The 17,582-nt window shown below is 32.7% G+C and overlaps 1 protein-coding gene across 1 annotated transcript in view; it reads right to left on the bottom strand.

Annotated features, from left to right (window-relative positions):
* LOC140449391 (proton-coupled amino acid transporter-like protein acs) overlaps positions 1–1,635 on the bottom strand; it is a 49,670-nt gene extending 48,035 nt beyond the window's left edge. Inside the window, exon 1 of the mRNA XM_072542543.1 lies at positions 1,379–1,635. Within this exon, the coding sequence (XP_072398644.1) occupies positions 1,379–1,437 (59 nt within the window). The 5' untranslated portion in view covers positions 1,438–1,635. The remainder of the gene's footprint in view (positions 1–1,378) is intronic.
* Between the last annotated feature and the right edge of the window lie 15,947 nt (positions 1,636–17,582).

Raw genomic sequence — 17,582 nt, 5'->3', positions numbered from 1 at the left:
ATCATGATAATTGACAGAGCTAACAACAATCAAAATCATCTGGTCATGATAAACAATATCGCTGTTGTAGATAAATTTGTGTATCTGGGCTCATTAATAACCAACAAAGGAGGCTGTACTGAAGAAATAAAGCGGCGGTCAGCAATCGCAAAAAGCGCTATGGCAAAATTAACAAAAATTTGGAAAAGCCATGAAATAACTACCGATACAAAAATGAGACTATATAGTAAGAAGTCTAGTTTTTCCAGTTTTTACTTATGCATCGGAATGCTGGACCCTTACTGAGAAAGACAAAAAGAACATAGATGTATTTGAGATGTACTGCTGGAGACGAATGCTGAGAATACCATGGGTGGCCCGAAGAACAAATGAATCCATACTGGACCAGCTAAACATAAAGAAAAGACTAAGAACACAAAATATCAGAACAAATAATAAGCTATTTTGGACATGTGCTTCGAAGAAATGGTCTTAAAAAACTTACCATCCAGGGAAAAGTAGAAGGCAAAAGAAATAGAGGTAGATCTCCCACACGATACACGGACCATATTGTTGCTACCATTGGCGCTCCATTGTCAGAATGTGCTAGAATGACAGAAGATAGAAAAACGTGGAGGAACATTGGGAAATTTAGCTAATAGCTTCATGATATCACGATACCTGCATCAGGTTAACGACTAAGAAGAAGAAGAGAAGATATTTTGGTATCACATGCAGCAGCTTAAATTTATTCGTAAACTAGTTCGTAAGGTTTTATTATGTAATTTGCACTTTAGTTAAATTTTACAATGTATTGTATATTTTATTATCTTTTATTTTGTGATATTAACGATTTATGTAATTTTAGTAAATTTTAATTGTTATTGGTATATTTTTGATTTTTGGTAAGCTTTGTCCAAAAAACTGTACAATTTCCAATGACAATAAAGCATATTTCTAATCTATTGTATTAACAGAGGAAATTAAACAAAGACAAGAAAAAACAAAGATTATTTTTTGACAACTGAATCCATTTGCCAGAATAAACATCTAAGCATGAAATATATAAAATAAAAATGCAATATATTATAACAAATACGAAAAACATCAGTACAATAATGTCACCAGAGAAAAAATGATTTTTGAAAACGTTACCGATTGAAAAGAATTAACAAAACAAAGGAATAAGAAAATAAGAAGGATAATATTGTTACAACAGAGAATTTGGAACATATAGAAGGAATACAGATATGTAAGAAGAAACAAAGATAATAGATTGATAAAAAAAGACAGATCTCCACAATAGAGCTCCAAAAGTAGAAGATCATGAAGAAACCAAGGATCCGAAGTCATATTAAAACGAGTACAATGATCAGTAATTAAAAAAAATGAAACTTACTCATTATGATTTCCATTTGTACCATCTCCAGAAAATCCTTGGTTGACGTGCCCGGACATCCTTCGTCACTTGCAGTTGCACCACTAATCCTGTCAAAACAAATTCACCACTAATAAATTATTCGAATTACTTCAAGCCGAATATTATTATTCACCAATTACACCGGCAGTATAGAAAAAATTCAACACGACCAAAAATTTGTTTTAATATTTTAGTCCTGGCCTGGTAGATGGCGAGCCGCTCTGTTGCAAATCGTATCACCTTTTTCATTGTGTTATATAGACAGGGTCGACGTATCCCCACCTGTTTTTCGTCAATTACTTGAGATAGCTGTTCAAATTTGTCACTTTATTTCATTTAATACGTTTTACAACGATTTTTTAAGCTTCTACTGATTTATAGCGGCAAAGAGGAAACACGATACAATGTCGTTCTGAAGCTATTGTCTTGTGACATTTTAATAATATTTACTATGCCACAGTATGGCATAGGAATCGGCCACAATTTTAATTGAGAGTACGTGTTAATTTTGACGTTTCGATTTCCGAAGTGAAAAACAAAACGTCAAAATAAAAACGTTTCCTGAGATTTTTAAAATAAGGCTCTTTTTTACTCCTTTTATTGATTATAGATGTTATCCATTCTTCCTTCTATGTCTGTGGTAGAAGCTCCCCATTTATGTATCTGTTAAATAAAATCATGCTTGTATTTATTAAACAAGTGGTTTCTTTTTTAGGAGTTCTGTAGAATCTCTTCAGGAGCACGACCTTTTTTTATTAAAGTTATTGCTTTTAAACTTTTTCTTCATTTATCGTAATCAGCTCTTCTAAAAATTTGGATTACGTTTACTGCTGGAGTACTAGGTATTGTGGTCTTGTTTCCTCTAATAGTGTTTTGTAATGTTCTTCCCATTTCGATACGTTATGAAGTTTGTTACCACTTCTTCTCTTTTACTTGTTCTCAGTTTTTTATCAATCCCCAGAATTTTCTAAATTTTCACCCCCAATATATATGTAGAGGAAATGGTCTGAATATGGGTAATGCACATAATGTGGGCCCCCAGTAATTCTCTGATATCGGTGGTACTATCCAGTATCGGGACGTTCAATTTGCAATTGAAAAGTTGTTTTCTTATTTATCTAAGGTAACTGTTACACCAATGAATAGCAGGTTTTCTTTTTTTTCACGTTCTCTGTAGGGAACCAAATGCTCGCACATCTATCTCATAAACAATTCTGTCGAGTTGGTTGAATTACATATAAATAAATTGATATATAAAACTAAATCGTTCCCAAGGCAAATCATTACATGATTTTGCATAAAAATGAAGGACAAATTATGTGAGAATTTCTTGAAAAAATCGACAATTTATTATCAATTTATTATTTTAAGAATAAGAAAGAAAACATTATCAAAAGTGCATCAGAGAGTTGGAAAATAAAAAAGTTATAACAAAAATAACGAAAAATTTTTGAACAAATTTTCTTTTTGTTCTTAACTTTTTCCAGTCATTTTACAATAAAATGATTTCAGAGCAATATTATAGAGGGTTTTCTATTTGCATCGAATCATTTTCAGTATAATTTCATTAATTTTTGACTAAAACTTGACCGGGTTCTTGATTACTCGTAAGAATACGATAAAAATGAACCATCGGACTTAGTTTACTATTATATATATATACAGGGTGTCCCAGACTAATTTACCCACGCTATATCTCTTAAACAAATAGAGATTTTCGAATGGGACAAAAAGTGATCTATTCTACTTGTAATACACTTTAATATGACTTAAAAAAATTATCCCCTAAATATTCATCCCTTAGTTACAACCCCTAACTTTAATTTTTTTAATAGCACCCTGTATATTTTTTTATAATTTTGGATGTGGTCTTCTATCGTCTATTCAACAGATTTATTAAAAATAAAATCGGTTTGTAATCAATCAAGAAATCAATTTATTTTTTATTTTTGTTAAGTGTCCCAGACTAATTTATCCAGGCTATATTTATTAACAAAATAGAGATTTTTTAAAGGTACAAAAACTGGTCTATTATTACACTTTATATTAGCGAAGAAAAAATCATCCCCCAAATATTCATCCTTTAGTTACAACCCCTAACTTAAATTTTTTAATAGCACCCTGTACATTTTTTTAAAGTTTTGGATGTGGTCTTCCATCGTCTATTCAACAGATTTTTTTTTTTAATAAAATGGGTTTGAAAGGTATCAAGAAAATATAAGTTTATTTTTTATTTTTGATAAATTAATCAAGATAGCCTTAAAAAATAGAATAGAAAAGAAATATTATGCTTTATTATCACTGAAAATTTTACTATTTTAACTACGTAGTATAACTTCTTACGTGCGTACGAAGTACACACTCTTTTTATTTAAACATTATTTTTAATTTTTCAAAATTTGGTCTTTGTAGGAGCATACGTTATCTTCCAGTGTGCAAAATTAAGTGTTCAAAAATTTACAAAAAAGTCTCTTATAATAAAGTCACAATATTTAAAAAACTTTTGGGGTTATTTTACGTCTTGGATATTAAGCTTAATTCAGGTTGCCATGATTTGATCTGTCAAATCAACAATTATTATTTTTGACGTTTGGTATTAGACCAGTAATAATTATATTTGTTGTAATTGTGTATCTATAACATTTCAATATGCCTTATTTATTTTCGCCTGAGTACGTTGATATGATTTTGATTTATGGAGAATGCCTAAAAAATAGGAGAATTTCCCGACAATTATATCAAGAAAGATTTCCAAATCGAAACATTCCAAGCGAAAAAACCTTTAAGAATTTGGAACACTCACTTAGACAGGGACATTTTCCTAATAATAAAAGAGGTACAATTGAACGCACAGTAAGATGTAACCAAAACCTTATTAATGTACCAGCATATATTAATTTTAATCCCAAGGTGTCTGTTAGAACCCTCGCCAGTGAATGTGGTATTCCAAAAAGTTCTGTGCATAGAATTCTCAAAGATTTTAAGTACCGTCCTTTTAAAGTGCACCTAGTTCAAAGATTACAGCCTGGTGATGACCAAAGACGTCTTGAGTTTATTGCAAAAATGATGTTAAAAATCAGTGATGATCCACTTTTTTTATCAAAAATATTGTGGAGTGATGAGGCTAGATTTCACAATAATGGTGTTGTCAACCGTCACAATTCCAATTATTGGTCTCCCGTGAACCCACATTGGATGATGGAAACAAGATTTCAGAATATTTGGGGTATAAATGTGTGGTGCGGTTTATTTAATGACCGTGTTATAGGTCCTTACTTTTTTAACGGCGCTCTAACAGGTATTCGATATTTAGATTTTTTAGAAAACATTCTACCCGATTTGCTAGAAGATATTCCTCTTCATGAGCGTCAAGAAATGTGGTGGCAATAAGACGGAGCTCCTCCACATAATGCAAGAATCGTTAGCGACCACCTACAAAACCGTTTTGATAACCACTGGATAGCAAACAACTCTCCAGAAATTATGTGGGCCGCACGTTCATGTGATTTGTCACCTCTTGACTCTTTCTTTTGGGGAGCGATAAAAGATATTGTTTATCAATCAAAACCGCAAAATTTAGAGGAATTAAAAGAAAAAATAAGACAAGCATGTCGCCAAATTACTCCCGAAATGATTTGAGCCACATGTACCAGAAATCTTCTGGAACGATTCGAAATGTGTGTTGCAACAGGTGGGTTACAATTCGAACATTTAATGTAAATAATATTAGTTAGTTGGTGTTTTGATTTATTTTTCCATGTAATTTTTATTGCATTTATTTTTATTGTTTGTTGCTTTAAGTTTTATTGTTCCTAAGGTTGTATTTTATTTGTACGAGTAGTATGTTCAATTTGCAATTTGTTTAAAGTTTGCAATAAATTGTTTTTGTTTTACTTTCATTCTTTTATTTTGTAATATTGACGATTTATCTAATTTCAGTGACAATAAAGCATATTTCTTTTCTATTCTATTTTTTAAGGCTATCTTGATTAATTTAACAAAAATAAAAAATAAACTGATATTTTCTTGATACCTTACAAACCCATTTTATTAAAAAAAAAAATCTGTTGAATAGACGATGGAAGACCACATCCAAAACTTTAAAAAAATGTACAGGGTGCTATTAAAAAATTTAAGTTAGGGGTTGTAACTAAAGGATGAATATTTAGGGGATGATTTTTTCTTCGCTATTATAAAGTGTAATAATAGACCAGTTTTTGTACCTTTAAAAAATCTCTATTTTGTTAATAAATATAGCCTGGATAAATTAGTCTGGGACACTTAACAAAAATAAAAAATAAATTGATTTCTTGATTGATTACAAACCGATTTTATTTTTAATAAATCTGTTGAATAGACGATAGAAGACCACATAAAAAATTATAAAAAAATATACAGGGTGCTATTAAAAAAATTAAAGTTAGGGGTTGTAACTAAGGGATGAATATTTAGGGGATGATTTTTTTCCACGTCCTATTAAAGTGTAAAACAAGTAGAATAGATCACTTTTTGTCCCATTCGAAAATCTCTATTCATTTAAGAGATATAGCGTGGGTAAATTAGTCTGGGACACCCTGTATATATATATATATATATATATATATATATTAGTCATCATTTTCATTCAATATCATTTTAAATGATATTGAAAAATCTTTATAAAAAGAATTAGAAACGGCATAGACATCGGAGGAGACCATGTAGAACATTTAGTTTGAGTTTTTGTGAGTTCTTTTAAGTTAAAGTGTGTTTAATTTTGATTTATCGTCAAAACGGAAACCTTACGTTAGTTGCAACTTTGTTTATTAGTTTTTTAGGTATTAGGTATTTGATAGTGGAATTGTAAATAAAATATTATTTCTTGTCTAAGATTATGCCTCTGTGCCAATTTTGATAGCAATTTATAAATATACATGGAAACTATTAGCAAAAAACGAAAAACAAAAATTAACTTTAACACCCTGTATCTTTTTTCTCAGCCACATTTTATTAAGGCATATTTGGCCCAATAGCCATATTTTGGTCCAAATAACCTGTCCTTAGTCTATGTCCCAATAGTTATGACTCACCCTGTATATCTAGCAGACAATTCAGATGACGAGGCTTGCTCCAATGAAGAGAACAACTGATTTTTTAACACAAATAAACAAATTATATCCTGTGTTATAATTATAATTATGTAGTTTTTATCGATGAAGATTCTAAATTATAAATGTTTTTCCAAATTTTAAATCGAAACTTTTATCTGAATGATATGTGTAGGTAATTTGTTTTTCTGTTTTTTATATTTTTCCAATTATTGATGTTAAAACTGGCTTACAATCTCGTTTTGACATTCTGATGAAAGAAATAAGTTTTCCTAAAGTTTAACATACAAAAAAGAGTGCATTTTATTTACTAAAAAGGTCCTTTTTTGGCTTAAATCCTTAAAACTTACACATGCGCTTTTTTGTTGTGTTCTATTCGAAGTGTGTAGGAGTAATATTTTTTTATAAATTCTTGTGCGAAATTGAAACAAGCAAACATTTTTAAACAAATGCTATAATCTTACTCTTTATGAAAAATTTGCATGTACGATAAGAACAACGTTAAATAATTTGATTGTATTATGATAATTCGCCGATAAAGTTTTTTACGTAAAATGTAATTTTGGGCAATTAATGTATGACTCGCAGGCACTCAAACTGTAAGTGTCTAACAATTATCTAGATCTATGAATACTAGTACAGACGTGGTACGTTACTGAGCAAAATATTTCATCATTCAATGTGTAGTGTTTCTATCGTACGGGGAAAACAAAAGCAAATTTGAAGAGGCTGTGTGGCTGAACTTTGACACTTATAGCATTCGAGTCTACTGTGATAGAATATTTAAATTTACGCACAACAAAAGGTGTGATAAGTAGTAAATATCAATAGTACTTTTTTTAATTTGTCTAGTACCTATCACCTGTGATTTTTAGAGCATTATCATCAAGTATCGAACTGTTTGGAAATTAATTGCTATTTTAAATGACAAAGCTCTGGATGGACTGGACATTCAGATAAAAGTCAGTTTGTAGAGGTATCTGTCAGCTGACCTTAGAATTAAAGGACACATATCCAACAAAGTTTTCTTTTTCTTTTCTCTTTTCGTTTTCTTTAAGAGAAAAGAAAAGAAAACGAAAAATTAATAGCAACAACTATTGAAAAAAATAAGAGTATGAAATGCCTCAGACCGACACTAGGACGACGTCAGATGATATCATTAATGGGAAAAGACGAAAATGAAATCACAACTAGAGAAAACATACTGACACGAATAGAAGAATTTTACACAGAACTTTACAGAACACATCAACAAGATGATGAGATGAGACCAGCACGGAAATTAATAAAAAATGTTGGATCAGAAATAATGCCAAAAGTAACAATTTCAGAGGTAACTACAGCATTGAAAAATATGAAGAGAAATAAAGCTGCAGGAGAAGATAATATTACCACAGATATGATATTAGAAGGAGGTAAGGAACTAATTGCAATTGTAGCTAAGCTTGTGGACAGTTGTTTACATCAGGGCAAAGTCCCTAAGAGCTGGAACAACTCTAAAGTAATCTTATTACACAAGAAAGGTGATAGTCGAAAATTGGAAAACTACAGACCCATCAGCCTACTGTCACACCTGTTTAAAATACTCACCAAAGTCATAACTACTAGACTAACAAGGAAATTAGACGAATACCAACCATATGAACAGGCAGGTTTTAGAAAAGGCTATTCAACTTCCGATCACCTGTTAACCACAAAAATATTAATAGAAATATGTAACGAATACAAGTTTCCAGTATTCCTAGCATTTGTAGACTACGAAAAAGCTTTCGATACCATAGAACACACGGCCGTAATAAACGCAATGCAAAATTGTAGAATAGACAGCAGATATATTAACTTAATAAAAGAGACTATGAACCAAGCTACAGCTACATACTACCTAAATGAAAATGAACACACGAACCCTGTACCATTAAACAGGGGAGTCAAACAGGGAGATACTTTATCACCCAAACTGTTCACCTTAGTTTTGGAGGACGTTTTTAAAAACCTAAATTGGAAATATAAGGGAATAAACATCAATGGCCGCTACCTCAGTAATCTACGATTTGCAGATTACATAATCCTGATAGCTACTGACCTACAAGAAATGCAAACCATGCTTTTAGAACTACATACCGAATCTGCTAAAATAGGACTGAAAATGAATTTAAACAAAACAAAAGTCATGCACTCCGAAGACACCGTGACAATAATAAACGATAAAGTTATAGAAAAAGTTGAAGAATATATATACTTAGGACAAAAAATAATACTAAATAGGGAAATTCAAACTGAAGAAATAAAAAGAAGAAGAAAGTTAGCTTGGGCAGCATTCGGTAAACTGAACTATATACTCAGAAATCAACAAATTCAATTACATCTTAGATCTAAAGTTTTTGATGCATGCATTATTCTGATATTAACTTATGCGGCACAAACATGGACAATCACAAAAAAGAATATGAATATACTTAGAGTCACTCAACACGCGATGGAAAGAGCAATGCTAGGTATATCACTTAAGGACAAGAAAACAAACACATGGATAAGACAGAAAACCAAAGTCACCGATGTGGTGCAAAAATCATTAAAGTTGAAATGGGAATACGCTAGACATGTAGCTAGGAGCGATCTAAACAAATGGCACAGATCAATTTTAACCTGGAGACCATACCAACACAAAAGAACCAGAGGCAGACCTCCTATGAGATGGACAGATGATCTGAAAAGGACTGCCGGGAAAAATTGGCTACAAGTAGCGTACAATAAAAAACAATGGAAAGGAAGACTTGAAGAGGCTTATGTTCAGATGTGGACGTGAATGGCTAGACGAAGAAGAAGAAGAAGATCCAACAAAGTTCCCATTATGAGAGGATTTCGACCTCTGCACCCTACCTAACCAAAGTTGTACCACTGTACCAAAATTTCCTTAAAAGAGGCGATCAAGAATTAGCCGATGAACTGCTCCATAGCCTAGATGCAGCGAGACAACAAAAATGGACGGAAACTGTAGAAAGTCTTAATTTTCCAACATCAAGTAGGCAAGCATGGAAACTACTAAGAAAATTAGAAAGCGAAACTCCTATAACAAGGAACAAAACAACAATTAGCCCAAACACTAGTTCCTCGCATTGGTATCGACGTCTAGGGCCACAAAAGACAAGCAACACACAATCAAGGTAAAATGAGAGCTCAAAACTTTAAAATTCCAAGCTGCAGAAACCGAATACTCCCGCTCTTTACTTGCGAAGAAGTCACTATAGCTGTAATGGATGTAAAGTCAGGTAAAGCTCCAGGATTTGACAATATTCATCCCGACGTTTAAACTACTAGAACGACTTATCTACAACAGAATTATTCTAAAGCTACTTGAATCAATACCGGTTGATCAAGCAGGTTTCCGACCGAAAAGAAGCTGCGCACATCAGGTTCTTTCACTTACCACATTTATTGAGGCAGGATTCCAGAGAAAACTTAAAACTGCAGCCGCATTCATAGACCTAACAGCGGCCTACGATATAGTCTGGAGAGAAGGCATGGTATACAAGCTTCTCCGTACAATTCCCTGTAAATCTACCGCTCGAATAATCAACAGCATGCTAGCCGACAGAACGATTCAAGTAGCATATAATAACAATAACAATAACAATATCTTTATTTTTAGAAAATAATATACATTCCGTGAACATAAAATTATTTAAAAAAAAACAGTGTCACAAACGAAAATATTATTTACTTATTCTTAACCGTTACATATACAAATAGTCCTCCACAGAATATGGCTCAAGAGCTACCAGTAATTTAAATATTTGATGTTTATACAAACTTAATCTTTCCTCCCTTTTAATAGATTCAGGCAGTTTATTAAACAATTTGATGCAGCAATAAAGAGCGTTTTTTTCTGTTATACTTAACCTGTGTATTGGAATTTTATAATTATATAACCTGGTATTTACTATACTATTGGGCTCAAAGTTCCTAAAGAGTATTTTATTCTTATATAGAAACAGTAAGCATTCTTGAATAAATACAGCGTAAACTGTTAAAATATTATTACTCCTAAAATGCCCTCTACATGATTCCCTACTTTTTAAGTCAAACATAACTCTGATTATTTTTTTCTGAACCAGAAATACATTATTTATGTCCCTACTGTGGCCAAAATTTATTAGACCATATCTAAATTTTGCTTCAAAATTAGCATGATACACTGTTTTTAATGAGTTACTATTCATGTATTTTTTTAGAACTCTAAAGCTGTAAATCACTTTACTCAAAGACATACATAACTGGTCAACATGTTTATCCCAACATAAAAAACTGTCAATATATAATCCTAAAAATTTGGTACTGCTGCTAATATTTAAAGTGTCATTATTTACAATAATACTGTTTGGCATATCTGAATGTGCATAATTTGTCTTAAACAAAAGAAGATCTGTTTTATTTTGATTTAAAACCAACCTATTAATAGAAAACCAGTCTTTAGCTTTCTGGAACTCTAAACTAGCATTAACGCTTAGAACAGACATGTCTTTACCACTGACTAAAATGTTTGTATCATCTGAATAATTTGTTATGCTGGACGTAGTATTAGCCGCTAGACCATGAAGATCATTGATATAGATCACAAACAGTAAAGGACCAATCACACTTCCTTGTGGTACTCCAATATTGATAGTGCTTTCAGATGAGATGCCTATTTCAGTGTTTTTATGTATTTTTACTAAATGTCTCCTATTTGCCAAGTAGGACTTAAACCAGTTCAATGCTGGTCCACGTATACCATATTTCTCCAATTTATCAAATAATAGGTCATGCACTAAACAGTCATATGCCTTTGATAGGTCCAAAAAGAGACCCAAAGCCATATGACCAATCTCAGTACATTTCAAAATATCCCAGACAAATTGAAAAATCGCAGTTTGAGTTGATTTTCCCTGTTGATAACCATGCTGATTTGCACTAATAATATGACATTTTGTTAAAAATTCTGTTATCCGCCTATACATAGTCATTTCTAAGATTTTTGAAAAGGAACATAGAAGGCTAATTGGTCTATAGTTATTAATTAATTTAGGATCACCCTTTTTGTAAACAGGTGTTACTATGGCAGTTTTCAGGCATTCAGGAAATACACCAGATTTTAGTGAATTATTTATGATTGTAGTGAGAGGATTCACTATCTCCTTTATACAAAGTTTAAGGATTTTAGTGGGTATTTCATCAATTCTACAACTCATTTTGTTTTTTAAATTTTTAGTTATATCCATAATTTCAGTTTCTGTCACAGGTGCGACAAACACTGAATTTATGTTACTTGCAATGTTGTCTTTATATTCAGTATATTGTAATTGAGATAAAGTGTTATTTAAAGTAGTATTTAAGTGGATCATGTATTTATCAGCAATCTCTTGAGGACTACCCTCTACTTACTACGCATAGGAACTGACATCAGCACCCTAAGAAAACTAAAGAATGGACTGCCTCAAGGATCTGTCCTAGGTCCTCTTCTTTTTAGCCTGTATATCGCTGATATACCAGAAACCAGATCAAGGAAGTTTGGCTACGCCGATGACTGGGTCCTTGCAACAAGGTGTAAGTCATTTGAGCAAACAGAAGAAATCCTCACGGCGGACTTACACACAGTGGTTAAGTATTTCCGTAAACAGAGGTTTCCAGTTTTCACCTAAATAACAAGCTTGCAGGAAGATCACTCAACATCCAATTCGAAAACACCACACTCGCCTGCAATAAAATACCAAAGTTCCTTGGGGTAACTCTTGACAGAACCCTATCTTTCAAGGAATATCTGTCAAAAACAGCGAAAAAACTTCAGAAATCCAGAAACAACATCATCCAGAAGCTGTGCGGCACAACATAGGGAGCATCGGCTTCATCTACACTGGGCCTTGTCTTTTCAACCGCGAAATACTGCTCTTCAGCCTGGCTTAACAGCCCACATATACACAAAGTAGATGTCCAATTGAACAATACACTGAGGATGATTGCTGGTGTTATCAAATCTACCCCTACGTAATGGTTCCCACTACTGACCCACATTCCACCACCCAAACTACGGCGCATACACTCTCTTACTAGTGAGTACAGAAAGATACGTAGTAACGAGATCCTGCCAATCCATCAAGATAGAGATGCTGCCAACGGTACCCGTCTACGCCAACAAAAACAGCACAGACTGCTCTGGAAAATGAGTTTAACTTAACGACCACTTGGACTCTAGAATGGATGGAACAAAACAATAGCAGCTTACCCTGCATCATACAAAAACCGCCAGGTTTTGACTTATCGCGCAAAACATGGAATATCCTGAACCGAATCAGAACCCAACACGGCAGATGCGGTTACATGATGCACAAATGGGGTAAACGACCATTAGCCCAGTCTGGTTAAAAAAAAAGGTGGAAAAATGTTTCGCAGATATCTGAAGCTTTTAAGACATAGGTGGGGGATACTGGATGATGAATAGATGAAAAGATACTCCTAGTTTTACCTTGCGTTTTTTTTAAGCAATAATTTATGGTCACAATTTGATTTTTTGTCTATAAATTTTTTCCCTTATATTTTAAATAAACAATATTTATGTCATTTTTTTATGTCAAGAATATCTTTATTTTCCCGTTTTTTAATTAAAATTGATAAATAATTTACAGAGATATTTGCAAAAAAGCAGTTTTTTTGCACTAATTTATAAATTTTATTAATTTTCTTATTAACAAAATACAATGGTATTAATACATTTAAACATCAAGGAATTACCATCTTTTAGATTTGTGCGAAATTTCCCCCCGATCAGTCAAATATTTTTTAAGTTATTTAATTTGTTTATCCCTGAGGCTAATTATTTAAACTATTGAGCTTGCCCTATGCATGAAGCTAGACACATTCAGCAAATTTCATAGGATTCTTTAAGACTTAGACTATCTCAGAAGTTAAATGCATATTGAGTTTTCATCGAAATTATTTACAAAATAAACGTTTGAAAAAGAGGTATGTTTTTTACTTATAAACAATTGTAATAACTTCTATATTTTTCCAGCTACAGACTTGTACGTACAACCATTGGATAGCTGGTAAAAAAGCTCACATTAAAAAATAAAAAACCTTCTATGACCAATAGGAACGAAGTTAGTGACTATTTTTAAAAAAATCATATCTCCATTAAGAAGTAAAATTTGCACAAATTTTGAATGAAAATCTAAACTTTATATTGAAACTTATAGCTATAAAATTTATCTAATTTTTCGAAACGACGGTACTTTCGAAAGATCGACGTAGGAAAGTGGAGAGGATATCTGTTTTAGATTCGTTTTTTTTTCGGCATCGGAACTTCAAATTGCAACACGTAGGAAAAATTTACATTATCTCGGCTTCCTTTGCAGCTGCAAGCCTCTTTTTTTATTCTGGGGTAGCTCGTCGAAATATGAACGACTACATAGTTTTCACTGGCCGGAAAATATGGGAAAACTCGGAAAAATTGAGTCCATTTGAAATTCGCCCTAAATACTTACTTTTTTTTAATTTGCTCGAATAGTCTGTCGCAGTATTAATAATGATGACATAATTTTCACCCCCCATAAATCTCGGAAAATCCCGGAAAATCAACATATTTTTTTTCTTTTTATATTGTAGGATTACATTCGTCATCAAATAAACTCCATTTCCGTTATTTCCGTTACCAATAACTTTTATTTATCACGAACCGCGAGCCGAAAGCCGAAAGTACCATGGCTGAAAAAACATAAAACGCGGTATGATGGTAGCTCGACGGGGGGTCGAGTACACAGTGTAAGTAGAGCACTCAAGACGAAGAGTTGATATGCATATGACGGCATCTCATCTCTATACGACGTACGACGAAAGACGATAATATTTTTGCTATTAAGCCGCGGACCTATTTTAAGTTATAAGTAGTTATTGTTTACGTTAGTTGCATTATTCATTCCTGTAATTTACAAGTTAAACAATAAAGTGTTTGTTTCAATTCGGATCGACCCGTGGCCTATAATTATTAAACCCTAGACGACAAAGAAAAACCCTACATTTTGGGGGCTCGTCCGGGATGAACGATAAACGATAGCGGATAGCAGATAGCAGATGAACGATAAACGATGAACGATGAACGATAAACGATAAACGATAAACGATGAACGATGAACGATAAATGATAGCAGATAGCAGATAGCGGATAGCAGATAAAGGATAGAGGAACAGGATATTATATGATTGACGACACAACAACGCCTTGTTTACCAATACCAACTCAAGTAGATGTGCCAAGAACGAGAAACAGGAGCAAAGAGGATAAAGTCTCAACCGACGAAAGATGGTAACAAATTAAAAAACTATTAAAGATGATTTGCTAAGGTAAGAGTTATTTTTCAACATTCTACCAAGCAAATAAGATAAAGACAAAGAAGATAACGTTATTTATATTTATATGACATTTGTGTTTTGAAAGTTTTGCATTTGATTATATAACAGAATTAATAGTATAGTAGATGAACTCTCAGTAAAGACGCACGTGTTTCTTATATGAATGAACTATTTTTATTTGACCTAGATTTAATTTTGTGACTATAATAAAAACATTTTGATACATTTGAACATTTATGGTATCCGGTTTTTAAACGTTTATGAGTCTTAAGAGTGAATTCCGTAATAAATAGAAATCAATTATAATAAAAATTTTATTACTCCTATTTTTTGTCGACGATATATTTCTGTTTTAGATTAGGAAAACGATAATTTATGTAGGTTTGATAGCACAAATATGCGTTATGGTTATTAAAAGACAATAATCATTTTTGAAAAGGTTTAATTTTTTGCATGTTTATAGTTTATATGTAGTTACATATATTTTCGGTATTGTTGGATATTTTTTTAAAAAAATATTTTATTATTATGGCAACTTTGGGTTCTATCGGTAATATTGGCTATAATATTACTCATGCTAAATTGAGAGTTGCTAAAATTTTACATTATATTTGTTTTACCACTGATGGTGAACCTCGAAAAACTAGAAAAGCTTTGCGTGCTTTTCCTGGATTTCGGCTTGACGACACTTCCGAACAATTTTTGAGTAAATGTCAAGACGTAAGTGAAAATTTTGATCTTCCTGATTTAATTGCGGTATGCCAAATTCTTGGTTTAAATTATAAAAATGAAAAGCATGACGTGGTTGTCCGTATTTGTTCCTTTTTGAATACCTTTATTAACGACGACGAAACTGAAGACGACGAAGAGGAGGATGACGTATCAGATATGGATGAAGACGACGAAAGACGAAAGGAAGAAAAAAGACAACTGAAAGACGAAAAAAGACAACTGGAAGACGAAAAAAGGCAACTGGAAGACGAAAAAAGACGATTGGAAGAAGAAAGACGGAAAGATGATGAAAGACGTGAAAAAGAAAAACGACGATTAGAAGAAGAAAGACGAGAAGACGATGAAAGACGTTCGGAAGACGAAAGACGTGAAGAAAAAGAAAGACGAAGACGTGAGAGAAGAAACGACGAGGATAGACGAAGACGCGAAGGGCGAAATTATGACGAAGGACGACAAATATGTGATGAAAGACGTAGATATGAACGAAATAATGACGAAGAGAGACGAAAATTCGAAGAAAGGCGAGATGACGAAGATATTTACATACATGAAGAAATTGGACAAAGGAGTTATAGCGCAAGAAATGACGCTGAAGTTAGATCCGTGAATACTGGAGCGACTGGTATAAGACGACAAGAATCATTTGCATTAAGTTTTAGAGACGTGGAGGACAGCATAAGATCATTTGATGGAAAAGACGAATATCCTATTCGCACGTGGATTATCGAATTTGAAGAAGTAGCTGAGATAACAGGGTGGAACAACCTACAAAAATTAATCTATGCAAAAAAATGTTTAAAAGGACTCGCCAAATTGTTTGTACAGTCAGAAAAAGGCATCAGAAATTGGCCTGAATTGAAGAGACGTCTAATAGAAGAATTCGGAGAACAGGTAAATAGTGCGCAGATACATAAAATGTTGATGGCGAGACGAAAAAAATTTGATGAGACTGTACAAGAATACATGATTAAAATGAGAGAAATAGCTAATAGAGCTTACTTAGAACAAGAAGTTGTTATGCAATACATAATTGATGGAATACAAGACGAATCATCCAATAAACTAGTGCTATATGGAGCAAAAAATTTTGCAGAGTTTAAGGAGAAAATTAAACTATATGAGAGGATACGCGGTAAGAAGGCTACTGGACAAGCTCAAGTCTTTAGAGCAAATAAAGAAGGATTTAAGAAAAACGAAGACATCGTTAGAAAGGACAAAAGAGAGAAGAACGACGTGAAAAGAGAAAACAACATTACTTGTTTTAATTGTGGAAGTAGAGGTCATAAATCTAAGGATTGCCCAGATAAGTTTAAGGGAACGAAGTGCTTTGGTTGCAACAAATATGGGCATGTTTCAAGTAAATGTCCCAATAAAAATTCGACGAAGGCTACTACAGAAAACACAGCTTTAAATGTAATTGAGGTTCAGCCAAAAACAGCGGTTAAGCTAACAATTAATCAGATCACACTAACAGCTTTATTTGACACAGGAAGTGATATATGTACGATAAGAGAAGATGTTTACGATACATTCTTTAACGATATTTGTTTAACACCCAACACCATAATTTTGAAAGGCTTAGGACAAAATGCGAAAGTTAACACATTAGGATCATTCTCTACACAAGCTGACGTTAACGAAGAGAAGTTTGATCTAACATTTCATATTATCCCAAAAGCCGCGACATCTTTTCAAGCAATAATTGGAAATAATATTTTACAACAAGCATATGTTAGTATAAGAGATGATGGGATAGTAATGCATAAGAGGACGAACGAAAACTTTATTATGCACATTATGCTTGACGAAAAAGATAAAGAAGATGAAGTAAAAGTAGCACACATTGAAGACGAAAAACACAGAGAAATTGTTAGACAGTTAATGGAAAGTTATGAACCAAAGAAAACGAAGACGACAGAAATTGAAATGAAAATTGTCCTTAAAAGCGAGGAACCGATTTATGAAAGACCCAGACGATTATC

The sequence above is a fragment of the Diabrotica undecimpunctata genome, chromosome 9 (genome assembly GCF_040954645.1).
Source record: "Diabrotica undecimpunctata isolate CICGRU chromosome 9, icDiaUnde3, whole genome shotgun sequence".
Classification (NCBI taxonomy): domain Eukaryota; kingdom Metazoa; phylum Arthropoda; class Insecta; order Coleoptera; family Chrysomelidae; genus Diabrotica; species Diabrotica undecimpunctata.
Note: the sequence above shows the minus strand (reverse complement) of the source record. Positions and strands in the feature narration are given on the sequence as shown.